General features: G+C 33.1%; 1 protein-coding gene across 4 annotated transcripts in view; it reads left to right on the plus strand.

Annotated features, from left to right (window-relative positions):
- Positions 1-21,529, plus strand: part of ASCC3 (activating signal cointegrator 1 complex subunit 3) — a 331,462-nt gene that overhangs the window by 32,813 nt on the left and 277,120 nt on the right. For 3 of the 4 annotated variants that reach the window (XM_033418760.2, XM_033418762.2, XM_004264782.4), the window contains exon 4: positions 5,697-6,256. In XM_033418760.2, the coding sequence (XP_033274651.1) occupies positions 5,697-6,256 (560 nt within the window). Of the gene's footprint in view, positions 1-45; positions 1,547-5,696; positions 6,257-21,529 lie in introns of those variants that run through there. The other variant, XM_033418763.2, reaches the window with a different exon arrangement.

Below are 21,529 nucleotides of genomic sequence, written 5' to 3' on the forward strand. Positions count from 1 at the left end.
AAACCCCAAAAGCATGACCCTGGTTTGGGCCACTTTTTCCTAAAGGTGACTGTCCATTCTGGAAGAGGAGGCCAGATGGAGAAGTGGAAGATGAGACAATGAGCAAAGCTTTTCACATATTCAGAGGACCAAGATGACAAAAATGACTAAAATGGACAAAAGAGGAAATAGAAAATCTGAATATATGACTATTAAAGAAATTGAATCTGTAATTAAAAACCTTCAGACAAAGAAATCTATGTGCCTTTTTGGCTTTACTGGGCAAGGTCATTCAACGTCATTTAAAAAGGAGGATATTGTTGATTAAGGGAGGTTACAGGCATATAATAATCAAATGTAATATACTATCCTTGATTTAATCCTGAACCGGAAAAAAAGTATAAAGATATATTTGGGGCCATTGTAGAAATGTGAATATGTGTTGGGTATCATTAGGTAATATTAGGTAAGATCTTAGGTGAGATAGGTGGTGTGGCTATGTAAGATATCCTAAATCTCAGTGTCATGAAGACTGCAATATACTGTCAAATGGATCAGTTAAAGAAATACATGTGAGAGAGAGGGCGCAAGTGCATGTGAGTGCACAAAATGTTAATTATTAAATTGTTAAATGGGAAAAATAGTGTGATTTCATGTAAAGCAATAAAGGTTTAAAAGCCATATGATTATTTAGTAGATGAAGAAAAAGCATTTTATGAATATCTAAAATCCAATTGTGATTAAAAAAAATACTTAGCTAACTAGGAATGGAAAAGGAACTTCCTTAATTTGCTAAAGGGTATCTATAAAAAACCCTAGATTAAATGTTATATTTAATGTTACAGCGTTGAAAAATATTCTCTTTTGCGATGGTGAATTAGAGAAGAATGCTATCATCACTTCTGTTTCTCACTGTACTTGCTAATGTAACAAAGCAAGAAAAAGAAAGAAAGAGTATAAAGATTGAAAAAAACTGCCATTAGTCTAATGACTGTATTGTTAGAAAATGAATTTAGCAAGGTCAGTATAAAAATCAATTTTACTTCTACTTACGAGCAGCAGTTTTTCAAAAATGCCATTTTCAAAAGTGTTAAAAATCATCAGATACCTAGATATAAATTTAACAAAAGGTGAGCAGGGTTTTCTCTTGGAAAACTAAAATATTATTGAGAGAAATTAAAGATGCCCTAAATAAATGGAGGGATATACAAAGGCTTGAAACACTCACTACTATAAAGATATCATTTTTACCCAAATTGATCTACAGGTTCAATGTGATCCCAGTCAAAATCTCAGCAGGTTTGTGTTTGTGGGTATGTGTTTGAATGTAGAAATTTACAAGATAATCTGAAAGTTATGTGGAAATTCAAAGGTGAAGAACAGCCAAGTCAACCTTGAGAAACAAAGAGGGAGAGCTTACTCTCTGGATATTGACTTATTATAAAGATCAGTAATTTAGACAGTGAAGGATTGATCCAAGGATAGACGAATAAACCAGATGGAAGAGAGTCCAAAAACTGGCCCACAGATATTAAGGATACTTGATTTATCATGAAGGACTTCAAGTAGTGAGACATGGCTGAATGTCTCACTACTTGAAGTCCTTTTGGGGGAATAAACTTCAGTTATTTAACCTTTCTATATCTGTGTTTCTCTGTAAAATGAGGAGAATGATTGTAAGGTTCATGTGACAACTTTAGATAACATACTTGTTAGAAAAAAAGTACATTAACAGGCAGCGGACACAAATATGTAAGAGGGAAAAAATGATGAGAGTATGGGATAGTTATGTTTAAGTTGAATCATTTTTGTACTTTTTTATATGTAATGCTGTCCTAGGAAAGTTGCTGGTATTGTAAAATAAATACTTGTAAAATAAATCGTCATAACTATCAGTTAGCTAATCTCTATTCAAATATAAAATGTTTATAGCCACTTGCCTGCCTTGCTGGTATTTTTAACAAATGGAATGAGTTTAAGTTAATGATGTGATGCAGGGTTATAATATATTGGTATTTACAGTTACAGATCAAGTGTCAGGGATAAAATGGACATTTAAAGTTTGGCCGTAACATGGAAAAATAAATTTGTAAAATACTTTCTCCTACACATTGAAGAATTAATTGTTCAAGGAACTCATTTGTTGACAACTTCTAAATTGAATATTTAGCAATTAAGGATGTAAACAGTTGATGGATATTTTTATTCATTTTTCAATTAAAATTTCCTACTCATCCTTTTTGAAGAATTCCTCAACTATAAAGGTAGGCAACTAAAAAGTTATAATTTACAACCTTTTAATTCTTAATATTATGTAATCAAAAGAAAAATACATAAGTAAATTGTGTATTGAGGATGATTTGATTGTCACTACTCAACTCTAATTTTACAAATTTGTTTTATGTTACAGTAATCAGTTACTAATTATATATTTACACTTTTACATTTCACATACATCTCATTTATTCTCAATATAACTGTAAAGCAGGCAGGGCAATGATAATTTATTATTAATAAAAAGTATTCTAGGGCTTCCCTGGTGGCGCGGTGGTTGGGAGTCCGCCTGCCGATGCAGGGGACACGGGTTCGTGCCCCGGTCCGGGAAGATCCCACATGCCACGGAGCGGCTGGGCCCGTGAGCCATGGCCGCTGAGCCTTCGTGTCCGGAGCCTGTGCTTCGCAACGGGAGAGGCCACAACAGTGAGAGGCCCACGTACCGCAAAAAAAAAAAAAGTATTCTAGTGAACTTTTAAGCATATCTCTTTAAATGTATTGCAGTTGAAGTGCTAGGTGCATAGAGCCAGTTTTCTGGGCTATAGCACCAGTGTTTTATGTATAGAAAATTAGATGTTCAAGTGGTAGGTAACTAGACTAGCTTCCTTAAAGGTTTGGAGATCTTAAGTTTCAAACTTTAGTCAATTGATTATTTAATGAATATTTTATTCTTTACTGAGACTTTATTTTGAGGACAAAACGAATTTCCTAAAATCCCTATTCCTCTCAGAAAGATCAGCACAGTCAGTGGTGTAATTGACCGAAGAGTTTCAGACTAATAATCATTTAATCTTAGCAGTGGCAACAAATGCTGTTTGCTAATGCTTCTGAAAAACTGGAACTCCCAGACTCTCAAGTAGCGCGCTACGGAGATTCAGTTTTGAGAAACCCCTTTGTGGTGTGGACACGTGTCCGTTCTTAGCAGCCCAACGCAGAGATGGGATGGAGTAGGTTGTGCAGAAGAATTAGTAGTTAGGCAAGGATATTCACCTGAATGAACCACCCTTACCGAACAGGCTTAAGAGTTTAAAGTATTTGTTATTTTTGAAATTTTGTAGATTACAGAAGGGCTTAAATTAAAAATTTGAAACCTTGAGAAAATTGGTTTTGATCTTTGTAGATGTTTTATGAATCTGCAGTTATTTTTTTTCTTCAGAAGTGAACTCATAACTTACATTTTTTTCTCACTTAATGTATTGTGGAGGTTATTTTACGGCAAGATATATGGATCCACAGCATTATGTTTAATGAATGTAATGTATGGCTGTAACATAATTTAACCAGTGACCTAATGATAGGTATTTAAGTTAATTCCACTTTTGGTAATAAATTGACTATTCTCAAATTTATTTATTTCCTACAGTGGTGATTATTTGTTTGTTTAATAAATGAGAATTAGAGATAAATCTACTTTCTAGAAGTGTAGTGTAGTAGAAAGAACGTTTTTTAGGAGTTAGAAGATTTCTTTGAATCTTTTTTAATAACTAAATAGCTATTTGATCTCTCCCAAATTTAATTCTGAATCTCTATTTTAGCATCTAAAAGATGGAGATGATTTTGTTAGGAAGAATTGAGATAATTTAATGTAAAAGTTCTTAGTAAGTTGTTTAAGGAAAATCCCAAGTTGCAAAAATGATACTATCTTTACCAAAGAGTAACATTTACAATGTTAGGTAAAGAATGAGTTTGTAATTGTGAATTCCGGTTTTGGTCAGACTTCGGTAGTCCCAAACCTGTTGAATTATCTGTAGAGTTATTACAATCCCTAAGTTATCCAAAACCTAAGTTCTCCAAACCACATATGTAGACTGAATAAGTAAAATATACACAAATCCTATTCAATTAATTAATTCAAAAGCATTAGTTAATTTCTAGAAGATTTTTGTCATGTATTCTCCTAAATACTAAAAGAATAATTATATGTCAGATGGTGTTTTATAAATTCTTTATAATTGTAAAAGTAGACTTCATACTTAAAGAATTAAATAACGACATACATCGTAAAATTGCTTATCTTCACTTACATAAACTGTTAGTCTTCTACACACATTTGTAAATATCAAATGAAAAAAAACAATAAAAAGTTACTCAGGCAATGTGGTATAATGTAGGAATACTTGTTTGGTGTCATTGTGGCCTGGGTTCACTTCAATTCAACAGTTTAAATCTCTGCTGAGACACCTATTTTTGGCTAGGTAACAGTGAGGGAATACAGGAAGGTACACAGTATTATCCTGACTTTGAAAGAGGCAATTGAGCTGGATTCTGAAACATGGGTAGTATTTGAATAATCAGAGGCCTTGGGGAAGATTAAAATAAAGGCATAGGAAATAGGCATAGAATAGAACAGGACCTGAGTTTTGGATGTTAAGAAATTCTTGTTGGCTGGAGCAGGAAATGTATAATAGCCAGTAAAGCTGGAAAAAAAGAATGGGGTCAGTTCCTGGCATGACTTGAAAACAAAGTATAGGAGTTTGGGTTGAATTTCTGAACTATATCGTAAGCTGCTCAAGATTTGTGATTAATGTGATTGGAGCCATGGTTTCAGGAAGATGATGGTGTTAATTATACTATTGCTAACTTTACCAATATTACTTTAGGTTAAGTCCCATTGACTTTTGGGACCTTTTCAAGATTGAATTTCCTTTTTTCTGCTCTTAGAATATTCTTTGAATTCTATGACACATATACAGGTTCTTCTTTTATTTGAGGGAATCAGATATGAGATATTAATGCCTTAAAGAAATTAGGGGCTGCTCCTTTTTACTTCCTCTTACTTTAGTAAGAATTTACCTCTGGCCTCTTCTCAAGAGCAGAATTTAAAAGAAAATGTGTAATATGGCTGACTTTATTTTAAAAGATTCTTTTTATGTTCATCCTTGACCTTTCTACCCTTGTAGAAAAGGTATTAACTGTTGTTAAAACTTTATTTTTTATTGAAGTGTAGTTGATTTATGTATTAAATATTTTTGAATGAAAACTATGTAAATTTATTTCTTGCCATCTCAAGTGTATAGTACGTGGAAAGGAAGTTAGGGATTTGTGAGGCTTGCTTCCAGCTCCAAAAGTCTATAATTCAGACTTTTTTTGCACCTTACTTATTTAACTAGCTCATCAAATCAGTTTTTAAAATTTGGTTTTAAATAAGATTTAGCTAATGCTTCAAATTGTTTTTAGAAAGAGGTCAGGGGTTGTTGTAGGTAATTACTTTGCTATAACACTGATAATGGGTTATTTACCTAATACAATTCTTTGGGAATTTGGGAATGGACTTAAAGGGATTTACCTGTTCCTGAATTGGCTATCTTTATCCATCTATAGCAAAATGTCAGTGTGTTTTCACTGTTGGATTTACTCAGAGGAAGATTTGTAGTAGTTTCTTTGAAAATGGAAACTTCAGCCATGATCCATTTGAGCTAATGCTGTTTCTTTTGTCTGAATAGTTGGAACGGATAATGGGAAAGAAGCAATTGAAAGTGCGGCTGCATTTCTCTTCAAGACATTTCACTTGAAGGACTCTGTTGGTCACAAGGAGACAAAGGCTATCAAACAGATGTTTGGTCCCTTTCCCTCATCATCTGCCACTGCAGCTTGTAATGCTACTAATCGAATTACTTCTCGTTTTTGTAAAGACAGTCTTACTGCTCTCGTCCAGATGACAACAGATGAATATGGTGATAGAGTTTTATTTGGTAAAAATTTAGCATTTTCCTTTGACATGCATGATTTGGACCACTTTGACGAGCTGCCAATAAATGGTGAATCCCAGAAAACTATAAGTTTGGATTACAAGAAGTTTCTGACTGACCATTTTCAGGAGCATTCCGCCCCAGACCTCAAGCCTGTGGAAAAAGCAAACGACTCCTTTTTGTGGTGTGAAGTTGAGAAGTACTTAAATGCAACTTTAAATGAAATGGCCGAAGCAACAAGAATAGAAGATCTTTGCTGTACTTTATACGATATGCTTGCTTCTGTTAAAAGTGGTGATGAACTTCAGGATGAGGTATAGTTGAAGTAATTGCAGTTTTATCTTAATGTGAATTATCTTAATGAAATAGCCTTTTAAAATATGGGTGGCTGGCAAAGAAAGTATTTCTTTAATATTGTGCTACAGTGGTCAAATATATAGCCAAATGGTTTTACATAGTAGACATGTGTATCTTTCCACTATGTAGTTGTAGGAGGACTGTGGGTGTAATGAATAGTAGAAGAGTCTAGGGCAGTAGTTTGGGTGTCCACAAGTCCTGGTTACTGGGACAGTTCTGGTTAAACCTGTTGTTACATTGTAATAATTAGTAGTGTCTCTTCTTCAAAAAGTATATAGGTTTGAATGATAAATTATATGGTTAATCTAGTAATAACTGTTTACATTTGTACAGCATTATATATTTCTATGAGTTCTTTGATGAAAATATGATAAACTTCAAAACATTAGAAATTTTATCTATATACTGAATGACTTACTGATTTAGAAAAATATTTTTGACTAGTTTCTATGATTGAAAGAGTAAGCTTTGAAAAACAGACTGATCTAGAAGTAATTGGACTGTTTTATACTACTTGTTCAATAAAGAATTGTGTCTTTATAAGTTTTTTATATCACACAAAGGAAACATTATTTTAATTCCTTTCTATGCCACCATTTGCTTATGTTATTCAAAATGATGAATTACTCTTACCGTCACATGAAAAGTTCAGTTTTGCTCTCAGTTACTGGCATTATATTCATTATCTGATACAAATTTAAAATAATGTCAGCCCAGTTTTAATACTGGATGAGTAACATTTGATGAAGTACTAAGAGAGGTGGCATATTGTTGTAGAAAGGGCAGAGACTGAAATCAGAAGTCTTTTCTTTCCCACATTTTGGTAGTGAGAGTTCAGGTAATTGAATCCCCTAGAAGCTTTTTTTGCTGGGCTCTCAGGATAAAAAGAATGTGTAGATTATAGAATTGGTATAAGCCTTAAATGAGATACCATGTGTGAGATGATAAGTAGCATTTAATAAATACTCGTTACATGGTAGCTGTGATTATTTTTGTTATTGTTGTTATTATTGAAATTAAGAATTTGAAAATCACATGGAGTATCAGGAATGTAGAAAAAAATCTAGGTTTCCCCCACCCCCAGAGGAGAATTAATTTAGGGAATTATCTGTTTCCATATATCAGAGTTTTATTAGAGTGTATACCTGATAGATCAGTAAATAAATTTTTATCTATGTCTTGTTATATATAGATGTTTCAAGTAATTAATAAAATGATGCTTGGAGGCTGGGTCTTAATTCAGAGAATTATTATTTTTACCGCTTTTTTTTTTTTTCTGTTTTGCTTTTTTAAGTCTCACTATTCTAAAGAAAATCTTTTGAATTGAGTTTTTGAAGTGAGTTCTGATTTTAAGTCTTTGGTAAAATAGAAAAGGTGTTAATAGGAAAATACTTGGGAATATTGGAGATGGCATATACATATCTCTTGGTATTATTTCAATATTAAATGCTATTTGCAGTTATTAATATTGATGTAAGTATTGATAGAGTTCTGTAACAAGTTCTTTGGAAAAGTGAATTTTGAGTTATTGATATTATCATAGTTCGTGGTTGTACAGCTGGGGTTCATTCTTTATAGCATTTCTTTTTTTTTTTGCGGTACGCGGGCCTCTCACTGTCGTGGCCTCTCCCGTTGCGGAGCACAGGCTCCGGACGTGCAGGCTCAACCACCATGGCTCATGGGCCCAGCCGCTCCGCGGCATGTGGGATCTTCCCAGACTGGGGCACGAACCCCTGTCCCCAGCATTGGCAGGCGGACTCTCAACCACTGCGCCACCAGGGAAGCCCGTCTTTACAGCATTTCTAATTTTACATTTGCTGTTAGCATTATTTCTTGACTCTATGCGGATGGTGTTATTGACCCATGTGAGTTCAGTCCTGAACCTAGCCCTGTTCCAGATATGTGCCCGATCCTAAACTTGGTTAGAATGTCTTCTGAGGGAAGACTCTTTTTTTTAGTACTTATTTGCATTATAGGTGATTCCAGCATCCTTTGAAATTTTGATATAGAGTAATTAGCATGGTTTAATACAGTAGTTCCCAAACTTTGTTCTCAAAACTCCTTTACGCTCTTAAAAATTACAGAGGATCTCATAGAGTTTTCCTTATGTTGTTTATCAATATGTTCTATTGATATTTATTGTATTAAAAATTAAAACAAAAATTTTAATATATTATTAAATATTGTATTTATTAAAATAATACTAAATCTATTAATTAATATAAGTAACTAAATCTATTACATTGATACTAATAACACTAAATCTGTTACATTAATATAAGTAGCATTTTTATGAAAAGTAACTTCTCTGAAATAAAAAATAGTATGAAGAATGGCATTGTATGACATTTTTTCAAATCAATTAAATGTCTAGCTTAATATAAGACAGCTAGATTCCCATATGTGCTTCTGCATGCAGTCTGTTCTGATATTACACATTATGTAGCCTCTGGAAATCTCCACTCACTTTATACTCGTGGGAGGATGAGATGAATGAGGCAAAGACTATTTTAGTGTTATTGTGAAAATAGTTTTGGCTTCATGGACCTCCTGAAAGGATCCTGGAGATTCTAGACCAGACTTTGAGGATCACTAATTTAATGTATATACTACAATTTGGTAAGGAGGCTGTCGTGATGTTTTTGGTACCCAGAGTAGGAAATCTAATATTACCATGCTGAATGATTAACATTAATGTTTCATGAAAAGGTTTTATATCTATTAGGTATTGTACATTCTTTTTGGTAGTCTTAGCCCTGCTAGAATATAAGGACACCAACATTAACCAGGTTGACATTAAAATAATGTCTCTTCAACTGTGAGGACAAAATATGTGCTGCTTTTTCTGTCGTCTTTCCACCACATAATCAGAAGAGCCCTTCCCCTGCCCAGAGTCTGAATAGAGAGCTACCATTGGGTAAAATTATACTTAGAGAATATTTAGAATCATTGAGTTCCCCCACGCAATGTATTATTTGTGTGTCTAGCATTCTATCCAAGTGGTGCCCATATAATAAGGGCTACTTACTCTAATGAAGAGTTTCTTTTTTTCAAAAGGCATCTTATCCCTTGCTTGAGTAGTCCTCATGTAACTTACTTGTTTTGCTGACTGATAACTGCTCCTGTTACGTCTGCCATTTAGTCTTGTGTCTGTACAGGGGCAGTGAAGTTGTAGATGTCTACTCTTTTATATGACTGTGTTTTAGACATGTGATGGCAGTTAAATTTTTCCCTTCCTTAGCCTTTTTTTCTAAGTGTAAAACTCCTTCAGTTTTCCTCTACATTAACATTAATCCATTATATCAACACAATCTGTGTACAGTTGTTCAGTTCTCCATAGATCTAACAGTATTGACCTGTAGAATGCTTTCATCATCTCATTTCAAAGATACCAAACTTTCAGTTGCTTATCCAATCTAAGAACAACTAACCTAATAATCTCATAGGAAAAAGAATTAAGACTATTTTGCCATGATTTTACTTGTGAATTCTGTTCTTCTGTTACATTTCCATGTGTTGATATTTAAGTTATAATAATTTTCACAACCCATCATTTTTATCATTTCTTTTTTAAATTGGGGAATTTTGCCTTCATCTGGAACTTCTGTTTTCCTTTGTTATTTCTCAGAGATATTAATGACTCTGTAAGCAGTCCTTGAACCTTGGGGTATGATTCATCAAGGTCTGAACACCTGAACTTATTTATTTGAAGAAGTTAGGTAATTCCTTACTACTTTCTCCATAAGGTAGAACTCAATATTTCTCCATGGGTAGCATTCAATATTTTTGGTATTTGTTCTGCTCTTTCCTGTCTTAAGCTAATATTCTCTGTAGAAGATGCATACCAAGTGAGAATGGACTTGCTTCTCCCATCTTCCTCAGGGAAGAACATATGTCCTGGTTTTATTTCCTTGCTTCAAGCTTGGTAAAAGAACTCTGTCATTTCTCTCGTTTTTACGTGCCTAGATATTTTTAGAGCTTTAACCATGTAGACACTACTATAATAGGTTTTAAAAACATATACAGAATTATGATAGTTTTTATTGTGATTTTGCTACCATATTGTCTCTCATGTCCCTCTAATATTTTTCAGTTTATAGTTCCTGCGTAGCCATAGTGTTTTATTAAAATTCAATTTTTTTTCTCTTATTTTTTTCAGGATTGTGGTGGAAATTCTAGTCTTTTATGCCATTTCATTTTTTAATGCCAACTGTTCTTTACACAACTTTATTTTTCTCATTTAAAACAAAGTATCATTGTAGAAAATTTAGAACATAAAATGTAGGAACGAAATCATCTGTAAGATTCTCACTACTATCTAGCGATGGCCACTGCAAATATTTTGGAGTATATATTTTTAAAAGTATGAATACTTAAGAAAATGCGTCCTATAGTATATGTAATGCTTTTTTGTTACTTAACACTTCTATGCATGTTTTTATGACAATAAAACATGCAATATATTATCTATTGTATTTTTTTTAGTTGAAGTATAGTTGATTTACAATGTGATTAGCTTCAGATATGTAACATGGTGATTTGATTAATAAATTTTAATGGCTGCATAGTATACATTTATCATCATATCCTAGTTTATTAAATTAATACTCTGCTATTGAAGATTTAAGTTAAATCTAGCCTTTCCCTATTATAAATAACATTGCAATAAAAACTTTTATGCTAAATATTTGCTAATACATATTTTTCCCTTGAATATATTACTAGTACTGAAAATTTTGCATGCAAAAGTACTGACGAAATTCTTTCCAGAAAGAATCTACCAGTGTCCATTTCTGCCTATAGTGTATAAGAGTATCCCTGTACTTACGTTCTTGCCAACCCTGTTTATTAGGGAGATAATTATATCTCACTGTTTTAATTACACTTCTTATTACTACTGAGGTTAAAGATTTTTTCCCCATATATTTATAGGCCACTTACTGCTTTCTAGTGAGAATTGCCAATTTTTCATTTGATGAAGTTCAGTTACTCTTTATATGAGAATTTATAATGAGATTTAAAAAAATTTTGTGATGTTTTGAGTGTACAAATAGGCAAGTCTATTCATCTTTTCATTTAGGAATCTTTTTTTTGGTATTATGCTTAGAAAGGCGATTCCAAAGACATGATTGAACCTCCCATCTCTTTTGAACTTTTTTCTTTTTAGTCTCACTGGTTTTAGTCAGAATGTTACTTGGATCAGATGTATCTTTGTATTTAATTTGTAGGTGCATATCTGAATATGTCCATATTGCATACTCTAAAGTGATCTAGCCATTTTCTCCCAAGGTTCTTATTACTTCCACATTGTCTGCCATTTTAGGTTATTCATTCCTACTTTTACTTTTTAAGGGATGAAATTTTCATGAGGAAAGTTCATGTTCTACTTTTAGCTGAATGTAAAATTTAGGAAAGGTCAAGATGGTTGAAGTGTTACCTGCTATAACAGGTCTCTTAAGTTTTATGGTCTATATTGGGAAAGCACTGGCAGTATTTTTTTATTTATCTTGGTTGAATGTTGCTTTTACCTCCTTCTTTGTGGCTCAAATTGTTAGAATAACGGGCTGAATATGACGATAAAATAGATAAATATAAGTTCATATACTTGTAACCAGGAACACTGTTAATTATAGGTAGATCTAGTTCAGCAGCTTTCTCTAGTTGCGGCGAGTGGGGACTACTCTTCGTTGCAGTGTGCAGGCTTCTCATTGCGGTGGCTTCTCTTGTTGCAGAGCAGGGCTCTAGGTGCATGGGCTTCAGTAGTTGTGGCATGTGGGCTCAGTAGTTGCAGCTTGTGGCCTCTAGAGAGCAGGCTCAACAGTTGTGGCACACGGGCTTAGTTGCTCTGTGGCATGTGGGACCTTCACGGACCAGGGCTCGAACCCATGTCCCCTCCATCGGCAGGCGGTTTCTTAACCTGCGCCACCTGGGAAGTCCCAAAAAGGTATTATTAATATGTTAACTTAAACTCACAATGAGGACTTAAAAATACTTGCTTGTTTCCAATTTGTAGTAATAACAGATTCCAAACTATTTTGCTCATAGTTGGAATGGTTGTTTGAGGAGTAAGACCTTTTACCAAATTTCGTACATTTAGTCTTATTCTTCTCTGTTTGGCACTGTTCATTCACTTGTTTATTCATTCATTCTCAGCTGTGTGTCAAGTACTCTTAGGTTTGGGGAGACAAAAAGGAAAGGTAACAAAGTTCAATCAACTCACTCCCATTATCTTGCTTTCTTAAGTCTCCTCCTCTTGGAATTTTCATACATATATTTAAAAGGAGAATGGGCATGAAAATTATGTTTGATATAATGAATGTTATGACTAATTTGGAAGAGCATATGGATTTTATAACTTGAGCAATATCTGTAATGTTTCGATATGGGAAAGAAATAAATACATTTTATTAGCAGAATAAAGAATAAATTTCTGTGTTTGAGATGAGTAAAAAACGTTCTGGATAATGTTTATTCAGTTGAAAAACATAGATAAGTATGACTTAGATTTAGAAATTGCTGTAAGCATTTTAAAAATATTTAAAATTTAATACATTATTTGTCCAGCTTTATATGTACATGTGCACATATGCACATACATACATATGATGGCTGTAAATTTCTATTCAGTAAGGCAACTAAAAATCAGCATATTTTGTTTTTAAGAATCAAGGAAGCTATCAATTTGCCACGTGCATGAAAATGTAAAGTAAGCTTTTAAATATACAATGGTACCTAGCTTTAACCTTACTTACTATACATCTAATTAATTATAGTATGTGAGGAATAAATAGTATTTACATTCCAAGTAGTTTTAACTAAGTCGTGACCTTGGTTTTAGCTTTGTTAAGTTGTTGTGTTAGATTAAGTACCTGTAAATAATGAACATTAGTTATTCTGAAAATATAATTTATCTCATTCTCTGCAGTGCAACAACAATTTGCATAACACATTTTTCTTGAGAGATAAATAAATGCTAAATAAATGCTGTCCTAATTTTCACAGTCATTTTCCTTTGTTGTTTAAGACTTTATTTTGGAATGTATGAATACTTAATAATTTTTTATGCCACAAACCAAACTAAGAATAATTTACAATGTTATAAATAACATACTCCGCTTTATGTAATTATTCTGATACTGAGTTCCATATGGACTGTTAATTCAAAGCTTTTTTCAGAATTACTCAGTTAACATTTTCTTTTAACATACTTCATTATTCTTTGTTTTCAATACGCACATCATTTCATGTGCTAATCTAAAATTGCTTGTTATCTCAAAGGAAGACATTCCCTAAATTGAGTATAGTTTTTCTTTGAATACCATGTTTACTACAGTGTATAATGTATGCTGTTTATACAGTAGAGGTGTAGATACAACTCTAAGTTTTAAAATGCCTCCCTTTATAATTAAGAAAGGAAATACATGGATTTGCCTTAGTTTAATTTATGAGAATCAGAATGCCTCCTCTTTTTCTTGGGGCTTATTGGATAGTCACTGGTGCATCACATGGTTTTCCAATCCTTCTACTATTCTTAGAATCCCAGCCTGAGTAGAGAATTTGTAAATTACCCTGTTTTAATACTAATACCTAAGGTTATTCTGACTTCATAAAATAAACTTCTGGAGCTTTATTTATCTGTTTTTTAAAAGGTTTCTATAAGAAAGCAATTATTTCTTTCATGAAAGTTTGAAGCAAGTATGCTTCTAAAACTATGTTGCCTGGTGTCTTTTTGTAGGGCAGACATTAATTAGCAATTCAGATTTTCCGGTCGTTGGTTTATTCAAATTTTCTATTTATTCTTAAATCAAATTTGATAATTTTATATATTTTCTGTGAAATTAGCCATTTCACTAGCCAAGTATTCAAGCTTTTTGCTCTAAAGTTATTCATAATGTCTTCTTATTTAAAAAGAAAATTTTTTTTACACTAGCTTTTGGTTATGTTGCCCCTGTATTTCTGTCTGTTTTCTACTTTCTAATTTTTGATAGAGGAGTGTTTGTTTTCAGAGAACCAGCTTTTAATTTTGTTGCTCTTCTCTTTATTTTTTTTCCCCACATATGTTTTAGCTTTTATTCATATTGCAGGTATTAGTTTTAAATAATAAGACATCTGGCAGTTTCCCAATCTTTAGATATGAAGTAGTTGGGACAAGCCTGATGTCCTTGTAGTCACATCCAGTTATAGCAGGTGTATTTGTTTCACAGTGGAAATGGGTTTCTTCTTTAAAAATTTTAATCTGTTTATAACTACTTATTTTCTTATGCAATCAATAATAATGATGATAACATTTGAAATACTCTAAAAATATAAAGTGACATCAAAGACATTTATTGTATCTGAAAAATAAAGTAGATTCCAATGAGAATGTTAAAAGAGATGTATATTTTATGACCCGATAACTAATGCTGATAGAAAATGACCTCATATTGATCATTAATTACCTCTTTTCATTACTTACTCATTTTCTCCACAAAGATTTGTTAGGCATCTTTTTTATATTTTACTAGGTAGTTTTTGTTTAAACCACAAGTGTACAATCATTTAAACTTTACAAATATTTATCAGCAGTAGGAGAATAATCACCTTGATTGATATAGATTTAAAATTCTTTTTTCCTTGAATCATTTATCATCTTTTTTTAATTAATAAACTTTTTAAATAGCAGCCTTAAGTTTACAGAAAAATTGAGCAAAAAGGATAGAATGTTCCAATATACCCTCTTTTATTTTGTTTCATAAATTCTTTTAATGGAGGCAACTGCTTTGTTACCTCTTGGAGCTTTGTAATAGTACTTGAAAGTCTTTATCACATTGTTCCATATTACCTTCTTCTGGAGTGAACTTAAGTTCCATTGTTGATTTTGTTGACTGTCATTTTTAGTTTAAGATTTCTTCATATGTTTTAGAATTTTAATTATGCTGATGGTGATGTTGATTTGTAGCTTCTTCCTTCCACATTCCCCCTCCTCCCCATCTTAGATTGCTATAGATTGTGGCCGCAAGTCTCATTTTGGTAGTAGTTCTTTTCAGCCCCTTCTTATAAACAGGGGAGCCCCATGCCCATGCTCTGGCCTCAGCTAAGCCTTGTTCTGCTTTGCACATTGTTTACAAGGAGCACTTTTTTTTTTTTCTTTTTACATTTTGACCATGCCGCAGCATGTGGGATCTTAGTTCCCCTACCAAGGATTGAAGCCGTGCCCCCTGTGGTGGAATCGTGAAGTCTTAACCATTGGACTGCCCGGGAAGTCCCCACAGAGCACTTTTCATCTAGGTTATCTCACAGGAGCCAGACTCCTGGCCTTGCTGTCTAGAACTGGAGCTCAGCTTGTTACTTTAGCCCTACTCGGTGTTTTACTTTTTTTGGCTCAATTTCTGGTCCAGGGAGATATTTTTCTTCTTTTTAAGTTTGAAGTGTCTTTTAGGTTTTTCTCTTTTTCAGTCTTACCAAAAGAGGTACATTCACCTTCTGCAATCTTACCAGAAGTGCATTCACCTTCTGCAATCTTACCAGAAGAGGTGAATTTTGTGCCATACCTTCTTTTTCATCTTAATCGCCAATACTTGTTTTCAGAAGTCAGCTTCCTTCACATGTTAAGCATAAAAGGGAAGGGAGTTTTTTCAAGATAGTTTTAAGAAGAAATTTAAAAGTAAAATATATTTTAGTTTAGTTTTTTTTTAAGAGAAATGACTGTGATTATCCTTATAGGATCATCATATTTTTTATTGTGACAAACTGCTTAAGGGTTTTGTTAGTTAGAAACACTCTAATACTTGAAAATAGTAGAATAACTAAATTCAGTATATAGAATGTCAATTGTACTGTCAGAAACAGTGACCGATAAACACTTATTCAGCTATTCTTTCTACTTAGGGTTAAAATTGAAATCTTAAGTTTGCTCAAGGCAATGGAAAATTAATCATGACAGTTATGTAGTTTTAATAAGAATAACTTAACTATAGACTTTACAAGTATTTTGATAATTTCAACAACAAAAAACCAAACCAGGAGCTCATGGTTACTTATATTATTAGTAAGCCTTATATATTTTTTGCTTTATTTTGGTATTTTTAACCCTGTCTCTTGTTTTATATGAGTACCTGGTTATCATAACTTCATTGCTTATGCATTTTATGTATCACCTGATACCCAGAAAAAGTGATGTGTGGTATAATATTCCTGGAGATTCAATTTCTGTATAGAGAGTTAAGTGTCTTGAAAATACCCCAAATAGAAAGATCCCCTAATAAATGCTGTGATTTTTATTGTCTATGCCAATAAGGAAAGAGGCTAAACATTATTCCTTGCATATTATCAGTCTACCATGAAACATAATAAATCTCATAACAATAGTAAATGTGTATTTTAATAGTTACAGGTATTGCTTTCTGTGAAAAATGTTAATTTTCTTTTGATATACAATTAAATAAGCTTACTTGGAGAGTAATACTTTACCCACTTGCTCCATTTTGTAAATCTGGCCATATAGATGCTCAAGCAAAATTTTCATTTCTGTTTGTAAGCTGCTCTTCTTTTCCCTAACCAGCTTAGTTCAAAGTGCCATCCATGGCTCTTCTACTTGGAAATAATATAATGGACATTCTGCACTTATTGCATCTCTTAAGTAGTTCCAGTTAGATATTAGGATAAGGGATTTGCTTATTACCTCAAATGATTAAATTGTTAAAACATCTATTTTATTGCTATTATGAACTAATAATAATTATATTATTAAAATTACTGAAATAATTTTTCAGTGATCAGAATTTTTAGAAAATGGTGTATGTTAGCGTGATTCCTATGTGGTTACATTGTGCTTGATTAAAAAAAAAGTTTTTCATTTGAAAAATAAGATTTGGTAGAGGAAATAAAGTTTAAATTATTCATTGGTCCTTGTACTATTAGTTATCAGCTGATTTGTCTACATGATTTTTTTTGGTTTATATAATTAGTGTTCATTCCAAATATGGCAATTTGTGAAAACCTATTTTATTTATTAAGTTAGTGATGCTTTGTGTCCTTAGCGGACAAAAAGTTAAAAAAATTGGTAAATCAGGGCTTCCCTAGTGGCGCAGTGGTTGAGAGTCCGCCTGCCGATGCGGAGGACATGGGTTCGTGCCCCGGTCCGGGAAGATCCCACATGCCGCGGAGCGGCTGGGCCCGTGAGCCATGGCCGCTGAGCCTGTGCGTCCAGAGCCTGTGCTCCGCAACAGGAGAGGCCACAACAGTGAGAGGCCCGCGTACCACACACACACACACACACAAAATTGGTAAATCAGAATCTGGTTTGTATTATTTTATTTATTTATTTTAAAAATAAATATATTTATTTATTTATTTTTGGCTGCATTGGGTCTTCGTTGCTGTGCGCAGGCTTTCTCTAGTTGTGGCGAGCGGGGGTTACTGTTTCGTTGCGGTGCGCAGGCTTCTCATTGCTGTGGCTTCTCTTGTTGAGGAGCATGGGCTCTAGGCGTGCAGGCTTCAGTAGTTGTGACTCGTGGGCTCAGTAGTTGCGGCTTGCAGGCTCTAGAGCACAGGCTCAGTAGTTGTGGTGCACAGGCTTAGTTGTTCCTTGGCATGTGGGATCTTCCCGGACCAGGGCTTGAACCCATGTCCCCAGCATTGGCATGCGGATTCTTAACCACTGCACCACCAAGGAAGCCCTGGTTTGTATTATTAAAAAAAATAATAAATAAAACCTCTTCTGATTAAATAGTATGTGTTCATTGTAGAAAATTTGGAAAAGAAAAAAATGAAAAGTGTGAAATTTAGTGATATTCTTTCCGCATTTCTCTGTATAGGACTTGCTTGCATATTTTTATGGATGAGATAATTTGAGTAAAAAACAGAATTTAATGAAATAAAAAATAAAGACAACTGTCAAAAGCAAACAAGATATTCTTCAGTAGGGAAATGGATAAACTGTGGTATTCAGTGATAAAAGAAAATGAGCCAGCAAGCCATGAAAAAACTTAGAAGAACCTTAAATGATTATTGCTAAGTGAAAGAAGTCAATCTGAAATGGGTACCCACTATATGATTCCATCTATGTGACATTCTGTAAAAGGCAAAATTTTGGAGATAGTCAAAAAATAAGTGGTTACCAGGGGTTGGGGAGAAGGGAGAAAGGGGTAAATTGGTGGAGCATAGGGGATTTTTAGGGCAGTGAATCTCTTCTGTATGATACTGTAATGATAGCTACATGTCATTGTGGTCATCATACATTTGCCAAAACTTGTAGAATATACAGCACAAAGAGTAAATAAACTGTAATGTAAACTATGAGCTTTTTAAAAAAACCCTAATTTGGTAGTCAGTGTGATAAACTAGACAGACAGATTTTGCTGTGTAAACATATTCTATGTAGATCTAAGCAGTGTTTTACAGTACAATCAAAATATCTCCTAGACCAGTGCTGTCTTTTTGTGATGATTGAAATATTTTGTTTGCTCTTCAACACAGTAGTCACTAGCCACATGCGGCTGCTGATCTCTTGAAACATGGTTAAATGTAACTGAGGAATTGTATTTCATATTTTGTTTAATTGTAATTACTTGGCATACAAATAGCCTTGTGTGACTAGTGGCTACAATACTAGATATTGAAGAATCTAAATTAGACAACATATATCGAGAAATGTCAGCAGTGATTAATACAGTTAAATGGAGTTAATAGTTGATTGAAAAACCTTATTGTAAATATTGGTTCATTGCCAATTTGGAATCAGGTCTCCATTCTTTATCCTGTAGTTTTTTACTTTTGTCCTGTCCTCAGTACTTTAATCAATAATTTGTATAAAGGCACAGTTATTGAACTTGTGTTCTGGACTGGTTCAACACTGATAGTGTTTACTGATATAATAGATTGCCAGAATCCAGATTTTAAAAGCTCTCTAAAGACTAAAAAAACAAAAACAAAAAAAAAGAACAAAATGAAATTTATAAGGGATCTATTTGAGATTTTGGGCTTAAAAATTATTATATAAAGTACAGGATATGGGAATCTGCCTACTAGGAATTTATGTGGAAAAAAACTAAAACCAAATACTTTTACTTGGCTACACATTCAATTTGAGCCAATAGTGTGGTATTGTTACCAATTTAAGCTGTGTTTAGAAAAGTTTAACATCTAGTCCAGAGTTGTTTTAATCTCTCTGATCTGCCCCAATCAAATTATATTTGAAATGTTATGCTCAGTTTTGGATGCCATTAAAAGTAAAAGGCTCAGTAAAAGGTAGATTTCTAAACGAACCTGGATAAAGAATCATCAAGAAACCAAATTATATGACTAATAGTAAGGAATTGATGTATGTTTACCTGGGAAGGAAAGAACTTACGAGTGAAGTGTGCCTAATACTTTACTTGGCCTTATCTTTAAATTTTTGAAGGGCTGTCTTGTAGAAATATTATTAAGATCATTCTCTGTAACCCCGGAGGGCACAGCCAGTGTTAGGTGAAAGCTATAGTGAGTCTGATTGGGCTCAATGTACGGAAGGATTTTTTGACTTTAAGCATCCTCTAGCAGTGGCATGAGTTTCCTTATGAAGTGTTCTACTTGCTGGTGGAAGTATGCTGGGTGTTCATTAGCCAGAAAAAAAAAAAAATGTCAATAACAGCAGTAAATATGTATAGAGCACCTGTTGTCAGATACCATGCTAATTTCTTTTAACAGAAAGGAAAGCTGAGGCACAGAGAACTTAAGAAAGTTCCCATAGTCATATAAGTAGGAATTGACAAAATTGGTAAACTTAGTTCTGAGTCCAAGCCCGTGTTCTCAGCTGTCCTGTTTTTCGGACTCCTTTGGCAGTTAATTATTGATTTTTGAGAGCTTTGTTTAGATGTCCTCCAAGGTCCCTTCTAAACTGAGCTTAGATGAGATTACCCCATTGTAGTTTCTACAATATATGGGTGTATGTGAAAGCTGTGAGGGAGATTCATCTGGTTCTTTTATTTAACAGACTGAAATGGAGGAGACATACTGGTGGTTGTCAGGAAGGTTAAGGAAGCTGTGATCTAACCAGTGATTAAAGTTTTGGTTGAAGCAATGGTTTCAAATCTATTGCTGCTTTTTACAGAACAGTAGGATATATTGTATTTAGTTTCACCATTGAACCAAGAATAATTTTACTAGCAGAAGTTGGAGTTAGAATATATGCATGCACATATTTACAATCATGAGCACACTTTCTTGAGAAAAAATGCTGAAGTAAATATGCATGTCAGATATTTGTGTTAATATTTGTTGTATGTTCATTTATTTCCTGACAAGTGATAGTTGATTATTCATACTTTTGTAGTATTTTCTTTGAATTATTATTCTATCATGATTGCTTTTAAATGATAAATGCATTAGTATTGTGTATATTTAGCAAAGATTCACTGAATATTTCTTCAGATGAACACTGTGAAAATGTTTGCTTTAGACGTAAAGCACTTAATTACTTGCCTGGGATATAACTAGTGTACAAGTATTAGGTTTTGTTATCATTTTCACTGTGATACAAATTATTTTGTGTACTTTTCTTATTCCCTTATTTGATTATGATTCGTTTATTTTGGTAATACTAAATACCTAATGTTAATTACTTATTATATGCAAGGCACTGTGTCATATACATTTACATACATTATTTAGTTCACATCACAACCCTGTGAAGGGTATGTATGTACTCTTATTCCCACTTTACAAATGAGAAAAGGAGGCTCAGAGCAGATGTCTAAGCTCCTAAAGCCAATGAGCAGCAGGCTTATGATTTGAGCCCGGACTGACTTTCCCCTAACCTAAACTGCTGTGTGTTACTAGTGTTCATAAGCTTGGTAAATTAGTAAATTAAGTTGACTGACAGGGGGTAATATAAAGTAAAAACTGAGTTGCTGATGTAGAATGCACTTACACAAAAGTTTTGAAAATGTGAGTAGCAGTGGTATCAGTGGATTGTACCTAATCTGTATTTCCTTACATTCTATAATTATAAATTAAATATAATTTAATATTTAATATATTAAATAATTTAATTATTTAATATAATTTAATTTATAATTTACATATAATTATAATTATGTGATTTAAATTATAATTTTATAATTTAAATTATAATATTATAATTCTACTGACCATTTTCAGAAACACCATTCATGTAAGAACATTTTCAGAAAAAATATTATATTAAATATAAATATTGCTTATAAGATATATCCAAATAAGAAAACTTACATTGTGCAAACCTTTCATAA

This window comes from Orcinus orca, chromosome 12 (assembly GCF_937001465.1).
Source record: "Orcinus orca chromosome 12, mOrcOrc1.1, whole genome shotgun sequence".
NCBI lineage: Eukaryota > Metazoa > Chordata > Mammalia > Artiodactyla > Delphinidae > Orcinus > Orcinus orca.